Below are 19,491 nucleotides of genomic sequence, written 5' to 3'. Positions count from 1 at the left end.
CTGAAATTGTGGTGGGGGTTCAATGGCAAGGATATAAAGGAAGTAGTCGAAGCAGGAAGACAGGTGATTGGCAGTGATGTGTGGGAGCTAATTGCTTGTCTGCAGTGATAGTGTGGCGACAAGAAGAGAAAGAAGCTTGCTGGAGATGTTTTGGCCACAGTCAGATGGGCAGAATGTAGCAAAAACAGCTTAACTAAGTGTAGAGTGATAAGGAGGTACTAGAGTAGTATGATTTGGCTATCTGTATCATTGCCTGCGGAGAGACTGAGGAAGGTAGTGCATCACAAGTAACAAATGTTCATTGTTCCTTTGCTTAGGACTAGTTTGGTGCTGTAGCAGGTATGAAAACCTGATTCAAACAGAAGTTTAGGATGATGGCAAGGATTTAGGAGATGGTAGCATATCTAAAGACCTGAGTCAGAAAGAGAGATTGGAGGTAGAAGTGGCTGTTTGAGATTTTTCTCTCTCTTCCCCGGCTCTGCTGCGCCCTCACTCAGGCTGTTCCTGGCAGCAGCAGTTTCCAGCTGCTGCTGGTTCACCTCATTTTGTATGCCTTGCAGCTTGCAAATGCCTTGCTCAGTGCACTCAGTTGTTTGGGTCATCTATATTGCTTTTTCTAGTCAAATATTAGTTTCAGCAAGCAGTTTCTTTTGGATTGGAGGTTGTTGATCCCATAAACCAAACGATCCCTCAACATGTCTCTGAATGAAGGCCTGAACTTGCAGTACTCAAGCAGCCATTGAAGCCTGGCCAAGATGCCAGAGACCATCTCTTCTGGCTCCCTAACAGCAGAGTGGAATTTGTACCTCTTCATGATAACACAAGGTTGGGGGTTATAGTCATCTTTAACTACATTGACTAACTGGTTGAAAGTTTTTGTGTTACACTCTGGTGAGGAATTTAAGTCTGTGGGCCACAGACTGTGAGCAGTATCATCTTTTGTTTCACTTCAGTTATTTTGTTCGACGCGATAAAATAACTGTCAATATAGTGTCCCAACTCTCGACTTCTGGATCTTTCCCAAATAGTGGTACCTTTAAAACAGAATCTGTACCTCTTCTCCTTCAGCCTTTGAGTGATCATTCTTCACCTCATCCTCTCTGCACTGCAGACTTTCAGTGTCTGATCAGAGATTCGTCCTGCGATGGGTGTAACTCAAGGTGAAGGACGTGGCAATTAACAAACTTGAGAATTTATTGCATACAAAGATCTATTTGCAACTATAGGTTCAACAGCACAAATATATAGGCCTACTCCTAATAATGCCCTGATTCCAATAATGCTGACTTTCAGTCCCAGGGATGCTTGCTCCTGATTGGTCGAAGTTTGTGTGTGTGCGCTTCATCGTTTCCAGCCTGGTCAGGTGCTCTCCTAACCTGCAAAGATTGCCTCTTAAAGGGGCCATGCCACCACAGGCACACACAAACCATTGCTACCTGTCTTGAGTTATCAAATGGCATTATTATTGTTGATTACTTATGATAGATATGGAGTAAATGTACCACAATTTTAAAGTTCATCCTTTTTAACTGTGTGATAAACAGACAACAATCTCAATTACTGAAAATTTACTTTTACTAGTCTGGAGTTTCGTTATTTCAGATTCCAATTGCTGGAGATTTTAAAAATATAAATTACATTTTCTTTTACTTTCTTTCTCTTTAAATGTAATCTTTTTCTTTTTTGCTTTCTGTACCTTAAAATAAATGAATTACTCTAACTTGCACATCTTGGTACAGATTCTACACTGCTCATTCTTCAATCTTGATTGGTTAAGGAGCTTGTCCTGTTCATAGGTTGAATGAGCAGACAAAAAATGGGTAGATAGTGTATGATGTGGGAAAATGCAAACTTGTTCATTTTGGCAGGAAGAATAGAAAAGCAGCATATTATTTAAATGGAGTGAGATTAAAGAAGTTTTGAGGTACAGACGAATCTGAGTGTCCTACTACATAAATCAGGAAAGGTTAGTATTTAGGTACAGAAGTTATTAGGAAGGCAAATGGAATGTTGTAGGTGATTTACCTGTGGGAGTTTTGATGATCGAGAGATAGTATTGAGAGGACTTGATAGGGTGGATACCGAAAGGATGATTCCTCTTGTGGGAGAGACAAAAACTGGGGAACACGGTGTAAAAATAAGTGGTCTCCCATTTAAGATGAGAAGGATATTTTTCTCTTGGAGGGCCGTGAATCTTTGGAGCCCTTCCCTTGAGAGTGATGAAAGTGATGGTGAATATTTTTCAGGCAGAGGTGGATAGAGTTTTGATTAACAAGAGAGTCAAAGATTAGGTGAAATGTGGAATTGAGGGCATCATTCAGTCAGCCATGATCTTATTGAATGGCAAGAACAGGCTCGAGGAAAATGACCTACTCCTGTTCCTAAGTTGTATGTTCATATGATGTTTTAATCTTTCACTAGCAAGGATATTGGCTATGAGAAAAAGTTCAATAAACTAGGCTTATTTTCACTGGAAAGACGGAGACTGATGGGAGACCTGATAGAGGTCTAAAAAATTATGAGAGGCATCGACAGGATGGATAGTCAGACGCTCTTTCCCGGGGTAGAGGCGTCAGTTACAAAGGAGGGACAGGTTCAAGGTGAGAAGGAAAAAGTTTAAGGGAGTTGTATGGGGAAGGTTTTTCACACAGAGAGTGGTGGGTACCTGAAATGTACTGCCAGAGGAGGTGATGGAAGCAGGCACATTAGCAATATTTAAGAGGCATCTGGATGGGGACATGAATAGGGAGGAAATAGAGTGATACAGACTGAGTAAGGACAGAAGGTTTTTTAAATTTAGGGCATCATGATTACCACGGGCTTGGAGGGCCGAAGGGCCTGTTCCCATGCTGTACTTTTCTTTGTTCTTTGTTCATAAACGTAGTGCCCATTTGATTGGAGCAGCCTTCAGTTTTATCAAAAAACTTCAGCAGATGTTATTCTGTTGATTGCCTCTTAGATAAGAACATAAGAAATAGGAGCAGGAGTAGGCCATCTAGCCCTTCGAGCCTGCCCCGCCATTCAATAAGATCATGGCTGATCTGAAGTGGATCAGTTCCACTTTCCCGCTTTCTCCCCATAACCCTTAATTCCCCTGTCTGTCAAAAACCTATCTACCCGTGACTTAAATACATTTAGCAAGGTAGCCTCCACCACTTCAATGGGCATAGAATTCCAGAGATTCACCACCCTTTGAGTGAAGAAGTTCCTCCTCAACTCTGATCTAAACTGCCCCCCTCTTATCTTGAGGCTGTGCCCTCTGGTCCTGCTATCCTTTCTAAGCAGGAAGAATCTCTCTACCTCTACCTTATCGATCCCCTTCATTATCTTATACGTCTCTATAAGATCCCCCCTCATCCTTCTAAACTCCAACGAGTACAGACCCAGTCTATTTAGTCTCTCTTTATAGTCCAACCCCCTCATCTCCGGTATCAGCCTAGTGAACCTCCTCTGCACTCCCTCCAAGGCCAATGTATCCTTGCGCAAATGCGGCGACCAAAACTGCACACAGTACTCCAGCTGCGGCCTCACCAGTACCCTGTACAGTTGCAGCAAGACTTCCCTACTTTTATATTCTAACCCCCTCCCTATAAAGGCCAACATTCCCTTCGCCTTCTTGATCACCTGCTGCACCTGAAGACTGGGTTTTTGCGACTCGTGCACAAGGACCCCCAGGTCCCTCTGCACCGTAGCATGCTGCAGCTTTTCGCCTTTTAAATAATAATCCCTCCTACTATTATTTCTGCCAAAGTGGATAACCTCACACTTGCTAACATTATACTCCATCTGCCAGGTCCTCTCCCACTCGCTTAGCCTATCCAGATCCCTCTGCAGACTTTCCACACCCTCCACGCAATTTGCTTTTCCACTCATCTTCGTGTTATCAGCAAATTTCGTCACCCTACACTCAGCCCCCTCCTCCAGATCGTCTCTATAAATGGTAAATAGTTGAGGCCCCAGCACCGTTCCCTGCAGCACTCCACTAGTCACCAACCGCCAATCAGAATATCACCCAGTGATACCAATTCTCTGCTTCCTATTAGACAGCCAATCCTCTATCCACGCTGACACCATACCCCCAACTCCATGCACCCTAACCTTCTGTAGCAACCTTTTATGAGGCACCTTATCAAACACCTTTTGGAAATCTAGAAACATCACATCCACCGGTTCCCCTCTGTCTACCGCACTAGTCACATCCTCATAGAAATCCAATAAATTCGTCAAACCAGAAATCCAATAAATTTGTCAGGATTTTTGTTCTGCCGTGAATTAAAAATTGTCCACTCTGCTTTCAAAGAGAAAAATATTCAAGTGAGAAACTATTTGCATTGTAATAACTACATTTGTAGTTACTCGAGACTTAATTTATTTGTAGTTATTGTATATTGAGATCTGTGTATTTGAAGATTTTTAGTGAGTAACACTTTTATGCGTATAATTTATAAAATGCAGTAGTATTTCGTAAATTACTGAATTGATGTACCCTGCAGTAGCTTCTGTTTTTGTTCTAAATCCCATTTTTCTAAATGTTCTTCTTAAACATGTTCAATTTTGCTTTTATTATAGACAAAAACCAAAGAAGATACCTGGAAATCAGATGAACTGCTCAAGCATATTAAAGTAATTGCTTTTATTACAAATATAATACTTTCTTTGGCCAATCTGAATTGTAGAAATTGATTGTTCATTGGCCAATTTCCCAAGATAAACTTTGATATTGTAGAGTCAGTGTTTGGGATAGATTTCTGTTTAGATTTGTTTCCTAGAGATTATCACTGGTTTCATAGATTTTCCGATATGAATTATAGATGGAAGTCTCACAACACCCGGCTGTGCCCATTCCAATCCAACACTGGCATCCCTACATCATGGGTAATAGATGCAAGTCCTGAGCTGATCTTATTGTGTTCATTGATTCATTTTGATAATGATGTTCAGAGACCTTGATGTTCTTTATGGTACTTAACAATTTTATAGCTGTTCTTTATAACCAGTGAATCAGTCCAAAATTCAAATGGAGATTCAGTGGTATGATCACACTGGTTTGCAGACTATGTGTGGATTCAATTTAGTGCACACACAAACCATTGTCTAGGTTCAAGCCTGTTTTGGAGAGGGAGTGAATTTAGTAGTCTTCCATAGGGCAAAGTATCTGATAGAATGTGGAGATTGTCGAGTGGAATCGGAGATCTTATTTATCACTGTCACAAGTAGGCTTACATTAACAGTGCAATGAAGTTATTGTGAAAATGCCCTAGTCGTCACCCTCCGGCGCCTGTTTGGGTACAGTGAAGGAGAATTTAGCATGGCCAATGCACCTAACCAGCACATCTTTTGGACCGTGGGAGAAAACACATGCAGACTCCGCACAGTCAGTGACACAAGCTGGGAATCAAACCCAGGTCTCTGGTACTGTGAGGCAGCAGTGCTAACCGCTGTACCACAACTGGGATCTAGCAGAGTTAGATTTTGGGATGCAGCAATTTTTGTGAGCACGTCATGCCCATAATACATAATGGCAAAAGATAAATAGTTATTGTAACATTGCTGGAGGTGTGATGAGACATAACCTCAGGAAGTTCAAGACGCAACACAATCTACTTCCTATCATTTGAAGTTTAGTTTCAATTTCTTGTTAATTTGAATATCTTTTTAATAAAAAGTTCCATATGGTTTTACATTTTTTCATTTTGCTTTATTTCAGGCTGCCCAAGGGGATTGTACAGATGACAGTAGTAAAAAGAGCAGAGAAAGGAGAAGACATAAGGATGAAGAATCTCTTGGTATCTCTGACTCTAGGGAGCGTAGGCATAGAGGAAGGGAACAAGATAAAGAAAGGGAGCAGGATAAGGACAGAGTGAGGGCCAAAGACAAGGAGAGGGAGGGAGACCGACATAAAGAACGAGATCATGAAAAAGTCCGGAAAAAGAAGAATGATGAAAGGGACAGAGATCGGGACAAGAAACAAGAAAGGGAAAGCGAGAGACACAGAGACAGGGATCGAGATAAAGAGAGGGTTCAAAAATGGGACAGAGATCTAGAACACAGCACAGATCTTAGAGTTCGTGTCAAAGACAAAGAAAGAGAAACTTATACAGAGAGACCTACAAAGAGAGGCCATGATTCTGAGAGACACCATGACAAAGAAAGAGACAGGAAAAAAGTAAGAGACAAACAACAGGAAAAAGGGACAGAGAAAGATGAAAGTGATGACCAGCGACCTAAACATCGTCAGAGAAGAGATAAAGGTAGATTTGTATTTAATGTAAAAAAAATGAAAACCAGTTCCTTCAAACTCATGGTATTACTTTTTTTTATATAAAGATACTGAAATTGACTTTTAAGGAAAACCTTCTTTACAACTATCCTTGAGTTTTGCATCTGCTTGCATTTTGATTAATTTTATACTTTTAAAAGAAAATTTTGGCAGATGATTCAATAGATTTTATGTTCACTACTTTGTTATAAAATGATATGTTCCTCTTTTGTGGTCGTTTTCCAAGATAATCATGGATGTGGAAGACAATTTGGCTGTTCTCAGCTAGTCTGTCCAGAATGATTTGCGAATGGCTCCTTTGCAGCATCAATTGGTTCTTCAATTATTACTTTCACTACTTTGAGAGTCCATTCTAAGTCCTAATTATTCTGTGTGAAGAATTATCAGTGCTAAATTTGCTATTACTGGTTTAAAACTTGGCGCCCTCTTCTAGTCTAACAATTTAATTTGGTGTAATTTTCCATATTCATCTTTCTGATACTGTTTAAAATCTTGTAAAACTCGATAAGATCATCTCTCAGTTATACTCTTTCAAAGATGAAGAGCCCAAGTTGCTTGTTCTTCCTCATACCTGTAAGATTGTGACTCTTGTTTGTATTGTCCCCAGTGCTTTAATGTCTTCCTTGTGTTTTGGTGACTACAACTGATGCTCAAGATGCCATGGGGCATTTTACTACATTGAGAATAATATTATAAATGCAAGTTGTTGATGTGGTTTTACCAAGCACTGTACAGTTTGATCGCAACTTCCTGTGACTTGGATTCAATAGCCTTGAGACATAGAGTTCCAACATTCTATTGATTTTGTTGATTGATATTCTGCATTACTTGGACATTTGAGTGACTAAATGTTTGATCATCTTCTTATTTGGCTTGGTGTCAGATTTATTTTTGCTAATGCTCCTGTGAAGTGTCTTAGGGTGTTTTCTGGTGTTAAAGGTGCTGTATAAATGCAAGCTATTATCTGTTTTAAAATTATTCAAAAATACACGAGTTTCCTATTTTCTCTTCAGATATGCATCACATACTTTATCCTTTTCTAAGTTATGCTTCATCTGCCAGGGTTCTTCTAACTTACTTATTTTATTAAGTTCATTCTGATGCTGAGCTGAATTTATTAATTCCATTGACTCAGAGTTTGATGTCATCTGTAAATTTGATCAGCTTGTTTTGGGTTTCTGAGTCACTGATGTAAAGTTGAAATAGGAACGGTACCTATATTGATTGCTGATGTATCGTGCACTATTCCCCTAATTCCACTCTAATAGCTCTGTTGAGTATCTCCTGTTTTTCACCTTTCAATCTTTGTTTTACCTATTTCCAATATTTTCTGTGATTATCCACAGCTTCGAATGTTGTTGACAACTTCGTGAAATGCTTTGTAGAATCTAGATTTGCCATGTCATCTGGCTAGCCACAATCTATCTTCATGCTATTTGATCAGACAGGTTTGCTAGGAGATTAGACCCAAATTCAGAGGTTTGAGTACGAAAACTGTGCTAACAACAGTGCAGTGCTGCATTGTCAAAGATGCCATCTTCTGAGTAAGACATTGAATTGGGTCCTCTTCTACTTCCTTGAATGGAGATGAGAGACCCCTGACACTTTAAGGAAGACAAAGGGAGTCTCCTGTTGACCTATCCAGTATTTATCCTTCACCCAATGTTACCACCAAAGGTTATCTGGGCATTTACCTCTTGCTGTTTGTTAGTCCTTATTGTTCACAAACTGATAGCAATATTTCCCTACAACATGTTAAAAGCACTTTATTGCATGTGGAATACTTTGGGTTGTAATGAAATCATGAAAAGCATGATGTAAAAGCAAATTATTTCATTTTGTCATTATTTTGTTTTGTATGGATTGAAATAAGACTAATTTACCTGTAGTCTGATTTGTCAGCTTTTTCCACTGAATGTTACCTTTCCAGTAACCAGTGACTTGACCATAATGAATGCCAGTTTCTCCCTGATTGTCTTTAGCCCGCTGGGAATAGTCTGACCTTGGGTTTGATTTTTTTTTTTGAGGCCTTTCAGCTTGTTAAGTTCATTTATATTAGTTATTCATTTTGCTTAACTAACTGGGAAGGGCATGTTGTGGACACTGAAGAGGAAGTAGTAATTTGGAATGTTTACTACTTGTTTTTCTGTTGTCTCTTCACATCGTTACGATTTTCACTATTTCTGACTGCCCCCTTCTGAGTGAGAGAATTTCTTGCGACTTGCTCTTTTTATTTATTTTTTGTTCCTCCAGTCATCTTTTTAGCATATTTTTGACGCTATGTTCATTGTAGTGAATGATATTGCCATTCTCCTTGTAATATTTGTTAAAGTTTTTTTTCTCTTTTGCCTTTTCATTTCCTAATTAATCAATTTAATACACACCAGTTTAAGCTAAGTTTGTAAGTGTGCATTGATCCTGGATACTCAGTAGGATTCTTTTAGAGGTGTTGTAGTTGACCTCCTTTGCATTGCTGTTAATCACCTCTGTCAAACAAAATTGCCTGTTTTCCATTAATTTCTTTGAAGTATAGGTTTTGAAGAAGATACCTGGTCCATGATCTTTGGAATATCGTTATCCTTTCCTGCATTCTGTGATCACTGCTTACCACAGATGCCACAAATCCCATTTTTGTACTTAATATCACTTCCAAATACCAGTTCAGAAAGTGCCATCATTCATTGCTTCTCAATGCAAAGTAATGCATAGCATTTACCAGCTGTGTCCTTGGATCACTTGGACTTTGCCAATTTAAATTATGTTGATTAAAGTTGCTCATTCAGTCCTCATAGTTCTCACTCACCTGAGGAAGGAGCAGCACTCTGTTCCAAAAGCTCCTGATTCCAAATAAACCTGTTGGACTTTAATCTGGCATTATGAGACTTCTTACTGTGCCCATCCCAGTCCAATGCTGGCATCTCCATCTCATAATTCTCAGCTTCAAATCATTTTAATAAATATTTGCATCCATGCATGGAATACTGAAGATGGATGCCCCAGGCTGTTTAAGAGCTAGTTGAATCATGGGGATCTTTTTCATTGGCATTCTTAGCTTTCTTAGACCTGAGCTTGCAGTTGGAGTTGCTCCTCATTCGTGTCCAAGCTTGCTCCAACTGATTACCTTTACCATGTTATTTGTGGTCTTTCATTATAGTGTGTGAATTAATGTGTTAATTGTTCTATTGGGTTTGAACAGAACTATTGATTCACCAGTTGAAAACAGTCATGCTCTGGAGTAATCTGCGGCCTTGATGAAAAAGTGACACTTAAGAAAAGAATGATTTAAACAATCTACTCAAGCATGACAAAATGTTGATCGTCCGGCCTTACTCATTGCGGAGGGTTCTAAATTTCTCAGTCCTTCAAATCGACTTAATTGATTTTAACTGACCCTAATCCTTCTTGGGTAAATAACAAAACATATGGAATTGAGAATTTTAGAGTGCCCTTTTCAGTTTCGCTTGATGTAGAGGGAAGGAAACTTTAATATCCATCTAGTTTCACTGTACTTATCCTGGCAGTAATGCTGACTCACATTAATTGAAATGGAAAGTGCTTCATTTTCCAGTAATTTTTTTCAATATGATTGGTATACAAAGCAAGCTTAAACAAATGTTTTCCTAGTGCCTATTTTCATTATATGTTCCATAGACCAAAGTAAAGTATGAGGAGGTGTGTTTTGTGTCACCATTGTCACACGTAGAATCATAGGATCCCTACAGTGCAGTAGGAGGCTATTCGGCCCATCAAGCCTGCACCGACCACAATCCCACCCAGGCCCTATCCCCACAACTCCATGCATTTACACTAGCTAGCCCACCTGACACTAGGGGCAATTTAGCATGGCCAATCCACCTAACCTGCACATCCTTGGACTGTAGGAGGAAACTGGAGCATCCAAGGAAACCCATGCAGACACAGCGAGAATCATAGAAACCCTACAATACAGAAAGAGGCCATTCGGCCCATCGAGTCTGCACTGACCACAATCCCATCCAGGACCTACCCCATATCCCTGCATATTTACCTGTTAATCCCTCTAACCTACACATCTGAGGACACTAAGGGCAATTTTTATTAGCATGGCCAATCAACCTAACCCGCACATCTTTGGACTGTGGGAGGAAACTGGAGCACCCGGAGGAAACCCACGCAGGCAGTGACCGAAGCCAAGAATTGAACCCAGGTCCCTGGAGCTGTGAAGCAGCAGTGTTGAGAATGTGCAAACTCCAAGCTGACAGTGATCCAAGGCTGAAATTACATAGAATATTACAGAACCCAGGTTTCTAGTGCTGTGAGGCAGCAATGCTAACCACTGTGCCACCGTGCCACCCTAGGACTTGGATTCAAATCCCGGTGGATGAAGGGTTGATTTGCATTTATGTAGTGCTTTTCATTTAAGCAATATTCCTTTCTTGTCAAAATATCCAAAAGTGTCTCACATTAACTTTTGAAATGTTATTTTGTTATAATTAGCAGCACAATTTCTTTAATAACAATGAGATGGCCAAGTGAATTGAGTTTGGGCTGTTCCATGTTGGTGCAGTGGGCGTGCTATTAGATGCTTTCTTGGATTAGCATGTACATTATTATGTCCTCTACCATGTTGGGACTGACTCAATGGCTTGGAAAAGCTCGATATTTACATCCAATTTTATTGTCCCCTTACATTTCAGAAAATTTGGAATTGGAAATGGGTGACAAATATGAACGAAAAGAAAGAAAACGCCGAGAGCGAAAAGAAAAAGAAGGGAGAAGCACTGAAGTGAGTTAATGTTCCCTTTATTGTGCCCCCATCTTTGTAATTAACTTTTTGTTCTGTATTCACAGGCCACCCTTCATTTCCAATCTGAGAGTGAAAATGTGTAATCTGTTCTTGATTTTTGTCAAAATTGCTTTCAAGTTAAAGAAAAGCACCTGATACCTTCTCCTTTTAGTTTCCCCCGAAACAAATAAGTTTTTTTTAATGTATTTGTGTCACAAGTAGGCTTATGTTAACACTGCAATGAAGTTACTGTGACAATCCCCTAAATGAATCCCAAAATAGCATTTCAGGTGTCTGTGGACATGCTTGGCTTCTCCTTGGTGTTGCAGGTAAGATTGAGAAAGTCAGGAACTTGAATGATTTTACCTTCAAAGACTATTCAATATTGGCAAAAATACAATCCAGACCCATCAGTGGTACTAATGTGCTCTCTACTATTACAATATATTTACAATTCATTTGTCAGGTATTATATAACACACAAGAAGGTTTTGGAAACAATACTTATCACGGATTTTGAATTGAAACTTGTTGACTACAATAGAAGCAAACACTCTGGTGCTTGTTTATCGAGTAAGATTGGACATAGCTCATGGTTGTTGATTATGTTCTTTAAACAAATGAAATTAACATGATAGAATATCAGATAAAATGAGATGAGTGGTGATAGAAGGGAGCAGAGGGTGGAATCGTTGTGGGTGGAGATTAGGAACAGCAAAGGGAGGAAGACGCTGGTGGGTGTCGTCTATAGGCCCCCGAATAATGATCTGGAGGTGGGGCGGGCTGTTAACGTGCAAATAAGTGCGGCGTGCAGGAATGGGACGGCCGTAGTTATGGGGGATTTCAATCTGCATATTGATTGGTCGACCCATGTTGGACGCGGGGGGCTCGAGGAAGAGTTCTTGGAATGCTGCCGGGATAGTTTCCTCGAACAGTGTGTGTTGGAGCCGACGAGGGAGCGAGCTATCTTGGATCTGGTGCTATGTAATGAGGCGGGTAGAATTAGGGACCTTGAGGTGAAGGATCCTCTTGGGGAGAGTGATCATTGTATGGTGGAGTTTCTGGTGCAGATGGAGGAGGAGAAAGTGGGTTCCCGGACACGCGTCCTCTGTTTGAATAGAGGGGAGTACAGTAGGATGAGAGAAGAATTGGCGAATGTGGACTGGGGGAGCGCGTTGGAGGGAGGGTCTGTTGAGGAGCAGTGGAGGATCTTTAAGGAGATCTTTCTAGGTGCTCAGCGGAAATTTATTCCGATGGTCAAAAAGGATAGTAGGAAGAGAGGTAATAAGCCGTGGATAACGAAGGAGGTGAAGGACAGTGTTAAATTAAAAGTGGAGGAATTTAGAGTAGCTAAGAGTAGTGGGCGAGAAGAGGATTGGGAGAGGTTTAAATGTCAACAAAGATTGACAAAGAAGTTGATAAAGAAGGGTAGGAGAAACTATGAAGCTGGGCTAGCGCTTAATATAAAAAAGATAGCAAGAGTTTTTATAAATATATAAAAAGGAAGAGGCTGGCTAGGGTGAATGTTGGTCCTTTAGAGGATGAGAAAGGGGACCTAGTGGTAGGGGATGAGGATATGGCTAAGGTCTTGAATAACTTTTTTGTTTCTGTCTTCACGGAGGAGGACGTGAATAATTTGCCGGGTGTTAGCGATGGAAAGGTGGTAGGACTGGAGGGTCTTAATGACATTACTGTTACTAGAGAGGCGGTGCTCGACAGACTGGAGGGGCTGATTGTGGACAAGTCCCCAGGACCGGATGGAATGCATCCGAGGGTTCTGAAAGAAATGGCGGAGGTGATAGTGGATGCCTTGGTGGTTATTTTCCAGACGTCGCTGGATTCCGGGGAAGTGCCGGATGATTGGAAAACGGCTAATGTGACGCCGTTGTTTAAGAAGGGTGCCAGGCAAAAGGCGGGGAATTATAGGCCGGTTAGTTTAACGTCTGTGGTAGGTAAAATGTTAGAATCTGTCATTAAGGAGGAAATAGCGAGGCATCTTGAAGGGAATTGCTTGATAGAGCAGACGCAGCACGGTTTCATTAAAGGGAAGTCGTGTCTGACAAATTTACTGGAGTTCTATGAGGATGTGTCTAGGGCGGTGGATAGAGGAGAGCCGGTGGATGTGGTCTTTCTAGATTTTCAGAAGGCGTTTGACAAAGTACCTCACAAGAGGTTATTGCAGAAGGTCGAGGGACATGGAGTTGGGGGTAGGGTGTTAGCGTGGATAGAGGATTGGTTGTCAAATAGGAGGCAGAGAGTGGGGGTCAACGGGTGCTATTCGGATTGGCGGATGGTGACTAGTGGAGTGCCCCAGGGGTCGGTGCTGGGGCCTCAGCTTTTTACCATTTATATAGATGATCTGGAGGAGGGAACCGAGTGTAGAGTGTCGAAATTTGCTGATGACACCAAGATTGGGGGAACGGCAAATTGTGCGGAGGGTGTGGAGAGTCTGCAGAAGGATCTAGATAGGCTGGGCGAATGGGCCAGGAAATGGCAAATGGAATTTAATGTTGGCAAGTGTGAGGTGGTCCACTTTGGTAGGAAGAATGGTAGGAAGGACTATTACTTACGGGGCAAAAAACTGCAGCAGGTGACGGTGGAGAGGGACCTCGGGGTCCTTGTGCATGAGTCGCAAAAACCCAGCTTGCAGGTGCAGCAGGTGGTCAGGAAGGCGAATGGGATGCTGGCCTTCATAGCGAGGGGGATTGAATATAAAAGTAGGGAGGTCTTGCTGCAGCTGTATAGGGCATTGGTGAGGCCGCAGCTGGAGTACTGTGTGCAGTTTTGGGCGCCGCACCTGCGCGAAGATATTTTGGCCTTGGAGGGAGTGCAGAGGAGGTTTACTAGGCTGATACCGGAGTTGAGGGGGTTGAGCTATGAGGAGAGGCTGAATAAACTGGGCTTGTACTCGTTAGAGTTTAGAAGAATGAGGGGAGATCTCATTGAGACGTATAAGATGATGAATGGGATGGACAGGATAGAGGTGGAGAGACTCTTCCCGCTCAAAAAAGACAGTAGGACTAGGGGGCACAGCCTCAAGATAAAAGGGGGGCGGTTTAGAACGGAGTTGAGGAGGAACTTCTTCACTCAAAGGGTGGTGAATCTCTGGAATTCTCTGCCCGTTGAAGTGGTGGAGGCTGCCTCGCTAAATATTTTTAAGACGGGGGTTGATGGGTTTTTGATAAGATAGGGGATTAAGGGTTATGGGGAGAAAGCGGGAAAGTGGAACTGAGCAGCGACAGATCAGCCATGATCTTATTGAATGGCGGGGCAGGCTCGAAGGGCTAGATGGCCTACTCCTGCTCCTATTTCTTATGTTCTTATGTTCTTATTTTCAGTATTGTTTTTATCTTGCGCTTTCTCCATCTTGGTTTCACTTTTTAAAAATATTGCTGGTTCAGAGTTTGATTTTTCTGATCTAAAGTCGAAGAGAAGTGTAAATAATAATCTTGGTAATAATAACATTCTTAATGAAAGGGTCAATGTGTTTTGTATCTTATGCTGAACCAACAGTAAGGATACTTCAGACGCAAGCAATAAAAGAACTAACTTCACGTAATAAATCACAAAAAGGTTTAATAAAGAAACTTCATTACACCAACACTCAGGCCACTGCCTGGGCCACATACATTCCCCACAATCCCCATCTGCTTTCTATTTATACTGGGTCAGCTGGTTGGCTGACCACCACATCTTTCTGCCATTGGTTACATTGTCTACTGAATCAGTTGGTCAGCTGATCCTCACAGCATGTTGCCATTGGTTACATTATAACATCTTATTGTGAGTTCATAAAGGGAAGAAATCTTTGAAATGTGCAAAAACTTGTACTTGTGGGTTGCAATTTGCTAAAAAAAAGCACATGCCACTACTATATCTAGGAAATTATGGCATGAATTGGTCAAGATATTTCTTAGAACATTTATGATGATTTTACCTCATGAAAAAAATTTGAACAGCTAATTGATAACTTTCCAGCTATGAAAGTCAGACACGAGGTCAAATCTGCTGACTTAAAGTCACTGAGTTCGCCACTCACTTAGACCATTCCAGAATGGTGCTGATGAGCTGAATATACAGGAATCAAAAGAAGTTTTAAAGAGGAAACATCACTTTAGCTGCTAGCTCTATTCTGTGTTTTCTGGATCGCAATGATCAAAGCGGAACCACACATTTGAAAGCTTAGTGTAATGTAAATATTATTTTATACTTCTTAAGCCGCTAAACACGGTGATGGAAAGGTAGTGGAAAAGATCATGAAACATTGAAATTTCCCCTGGGGTGATTACTTTCAGCATTGCTTCTGAAATTGCTTCTTGATATGAATGATGGGTGAAATACAGGATTCTTCTGACAACTCCCAACCATAGCCTGAAAGTCGCAGAAAAAATATTTGTCCATTTATTGTTTAATAAGTTGCTCTCAAATGTTGGTTGGAGGTGGTGATCTGCTAGAGTTGGGAACTTTTGCATTTTCATGCATTCCTTAATGAGTTAATAATAATCAGCAGGAATACAAAATATTAAAACAAATCTATTGTGGTAACAAACAATAGCCTTGGGTTTTGAGGACAGCGGAAATGTGCACTCGCGTTGACAGTATAGAAAACTGGCCACAGTGATTTGGTGGGGTAGGATGGTAGCATAGTGCTTAGCACTGCTGCCTCACGGTGCCAGGGACCTGAGCTCGATTCCCAGTTTGGGTCACTGTCTGCATGTTCTCCCATTGTCAGTATAAGTTTCCTCCCAGTGTTCTGGTTTCCTCCTACAGTCATTGGCCATGGTAAATTCTCCCTCCGTGTACCTGAACAGGTGTCTTAGTGTGGTGACTAATTCAGGGGAATTTCCAGGTGTCCGGCAACAGTGATGATATCAAACAGGTTAAGCAACCAATCAGGTTAAATAATTCTCAGACATAGGAAACTGGGAGATAATACACTGATTATACTTCATTTTTTATGAATATTACAGAGAGGGAAATAAAAATTGCATGATGCAGATTAGAAACTGAAATATCCTAAACTGTTTCAGTACTGTGGCAGGGGTGTGATTGGAGAGCCTCAAATTTCAAAAGGGTGGAACTGGATCTGAGAGGCAACAACATATCTGAAGATTTTGGAGAGGGAGGTTGAAAATGGAACAGTAATTTGCAAGGGATTCAGGATTGTTTTTAAGGAAGGGACGATGATGGGAGAGGAGCAACCCCAGAAGAGAAGGGAACCATTACATGGTACCAGGAGGGAAACTTGGGTGGTCAGCAGCTTTGTGGGGTTAGGATGGAAGACTTGGAAGGTGATGTCATGAACAAGATGAGCTCAGAGTGGGTGGAAGGGAAAACAAGAGAGAAGGTAAAGAGTAAGTTTAGGCTGAGGAGAGGGAAACATTAGAGGAAGGTTTTTCAGGTGAACTAGTGGAAGGGAGGAAAACAGCAGAGGCAGCTACTCAGATGGTCTTGATCTCAATGACAGCAATTGTCATGAGCTGTTGGCACTCATTATTGGAGGTGAGGGCGGAGGGCATGGGTTTAAGAAGATGGGTTTGCATTGGGTTACTTTTGAATTCCAAAATGATCCTGAAGTTGTGAGTTTTAGCAGACGAGAGTAGGAAAAATAAAGTTTATTTATTAGTCACAAGTAGGCTTACAAAAGCATTTTATCTGGTTGGCACTGTAGCACTGTGGTCAGTGCTGCTGCTTCACAGCTCCAGGGACCTGGGTTTGATTCCTGGCTTGGATCACTGTCTGTGTGGAGTTTGCACATTCTTCTCTGTGTGGGTTTCCTCCGGGTGCTCCAGTTTCCTCCCACAGTCCAAAGATGTGCGGGTTAGGTTGATTGGCCGTGCTAAAAATTTGCTCCTTAGAGTGCTGAGATGCGTAGGTTAGAGGGATTAGCGGGTAAATATGTAGGGATATGAGGGTAGGGCCTGGGTAGGATTGTGGTTGGTGCAGACTCAATGGGCCAAATGGTCTCTTTCTGCACTATAGAGTTTCTATGATTCTATTTTGATGTTTCATGCTGTGATGAAGGTACTGTGAAAATCCCCTAGTTGTTACACTCTGGTGCCTGTTCAGGTACACTGAGGGAGAATTCAGCGCGGCCAGTGCATCTAACCAGCACGTCTTTGGACTATGGGAGGAAACCAGAGCACCCGAAGGAAACCCACGCAGACATGTTCTCCACGTACAAACTCCACACAGACAGTAACCCAAGCCGGGAATCAAATCTGGGTCCCTTGAGCTGTAAGGCTGCATTGCTAACCACTGTGCTACCGTGCCGCCCCTGATGATGGACCTGATGATGTTTTAAGTGACCCAGCTAGATTTGTTCATATAAAAAGCAGGAATTTTTATTGTGGAAATATTTGACATTTCACAAACATAGATTTAGTTTTCCAGACCTCAAGAGGTTCTTCAACACAAGTAATTGTATGGTATGCCATAAAAAACCCAGTTACACTTCATTAGCAAGGCTTAACTTTTGCAGAAATTTTTAACTGCGATATTACATTACAGAGGAGGACGTTCTTATCGGTTTGTTTCCTTCTGATTGATTCCTATCTGCAGGGAGTTCAACAATACATCCTGTAGAAAGATGTATAATTATTGACAATGACTTTGGATTTCCACATTTAATTGCTATATGTAGATTCCGGATGTTGCTGTCAATTTCCGAGGAGTATTGATGGTGTGGTGTGACAGTTTAATTGTCATTACTATCACTAGATCTCGGCCATCATGCTGGTGTTAGTGCTTAATTAGTCAATTATTTTTAAGTAGAATTGACATTGCACTCCCATGGAATTGAACAATTAATTTTATAATCAAAAGGTTAAAATCCCTGCAGAAATCAACAGTTAGAAATTTAAATTGGCCACGCTGCCTTCGATCTGCTGCTGTGCCAATGCAGCAATTTCTACTCTTTTCCAGTTGATTGTGCTGCAAATTTACTGTTGGAAACTTGATGACTTTGGTGGTCTAACTGAAGGCACTGGTTGCCATACCGACAGAACTGTCACTCAATTATGTTTGCCTGGATTTGATTTTGTAATTACATTTTTATATAATCATTCCTTGTAACAAATCTTTTACAAGTTATATACTGATAAATGATAAATTACCTGGTTACTGCAATTGACTATATTTTAAAGGTGCATTGTCAATTATTTTATTTTGTTCGACAGCATGACTTTTGTTTTCAAAACGAGGAATATTATGAAACCCAATGTATGAAAACTAAAATTAGGGCAACAGCTTGTAGGTGTATGTTTGATTGCAATGGCTATGTCTTGAGCTGAAGCAACTAATGAAACAGTTGCTTAGTTTTCCAAATAAATGAAATAAAATGAAAAATATGTTTGTATTGAACAGAGCAATGAAGAAAACAAAGAGAAGAAAAGAAGATCTTCTGAATTTAGAGCTGAAGATTACGATCGACGGTACACGGAACATAAGGAGACTGGGCCTCATGATGGATATCGTGAAAGGCGAGGAAAAGAATCTGGTCAGAAAGCAGGGGTTGAAGAAATGGATAGGAGACACAAAATCAGAAAAGATAAAGAACACAAACGGCATAAAGACAGTAAAGACTCTGCTGTGGAGTGGAAGGATAGAGAGTGGGAACACAAAGACAGAGAAAAAAGAGAAGACCGAGAAAGAAAACATAAACACAAAGTAAAGAAGGAAATAGAAGATAAAGAAAGACAAGGGGATTATACTGAGGTAAAATTGTATATTTTCCTATAATAAGCCAACAATACATCGGTGGTAGAGAGTGGATGCATTTTGCAGGATCAAATTTAGGAGTGAATTAAATGGCAGAACCCTTCGGAACATTAACATACAAAGGGATCTGGGCCTACAGGTCCCACTGTTCCCCAAAAGTGGCAACACAGGTGGCCAAGGTGATTAAGAAAGCATATGGCAGGCTAGCCTTCATCAGCCGGGCGTTGAGTACGGGAGTTAGAAAATTATGTTGCAGCTAATTAAAACCTTGGTTAGGCTGCATTTGTAGTATTGTGTGTAGTTCCGGTCACCACACCATCAGAAGGGTGTTGAAGCTTGGAGCGGTGCAAAGAAGATCCACCAGGATGTTGCCTGGTCTCAAGGGTGTTGGCTATGAGGAGAAGTTGAATAAACTAGGATCGTTTTCAATGGAAAGATGGAGGCTGAGGGGAAACATGATAGAGGTCTACAAAGTTATGAGAGGCATAGACAAACAGAAAGTGGATAATCAGAGGCTTTTTCCAAGGGGGGAAGTGTCAATTACAAGGGGGCACAGGTCCAAGATGAGAGGGGGAATGTTTAAGGGAGATATGCGGGGATGATTTTCCATGCAGAGAGAGGTAGGTGCTTGGAATGCGCTGTCAGAGGAAGTGGTGGAAGCAGACACATTAGCAACATTTAATGGGGTCATGAATAGGGAGGAAATAGAGGGATATGGACCAAGTAA

General features: G+C 41.2%; 1 protein-coding gene across 4 annotated transcripts in view; it reads left to right on the top strand.

Moving 5' to 3' along the window:
• dync2i1 (dynein 2 intermediate chain 1) overlaps positions 1 to 19,491 on the top strand; it is a 92,568-nt gene that overhangs the window by 7,797 nt on the left and 65,280 nt on the right. For all 4 annotated transcript variants that reach the window (XM_080212749.1, XM_080212758.1, XM_080212740.1 and 1 more), the window contains exons 2-5: positions 4,570 to 4,623; positions 5,708 to 6,251; positions 10,957 to 11,045; positions 18,411 to 18,761. In XM_080212749.1, coding sequence (XP_080068875.1) covers positions 4,570 to 4,623; positions 5,708 to 6,251; positions 10,957 to 11,045; positions 18,411 to 18,761 — 1,038 coding nt within the window. The remainder of the gene's footprint in view (positions 1 to 4,569; positions 4,624 to 5,707; positions 6,252 to 10,956; positions 11,046 to 18,410; positions 18,762 to 19,491) is intronic.

The sequence above is a fragment of the Carcharhinus amblyrhynchos genome, chromosome 2 (assembly GCF_965287045.1).
Source record: "Carcharhinus amblyrhynchos chromosome 2, sCarAmb.v2.hapA, whole genome shotgun sequence".
In the NCBI taxonomy this organism is placed as follows: domain Eukaryota; kingdom Metazoa; phylum Chordata; class Chondrichthyes; order Carcharhiniformes; family Carcharhinidae; genus Carcharhinus; species Carcharhinus amblyrhynchos.
The sequence above is the reverse complement of the archived record's forward strand: the minus strand, read 5'-3'. Positions and strand labels throughout refer to the sequence as shown.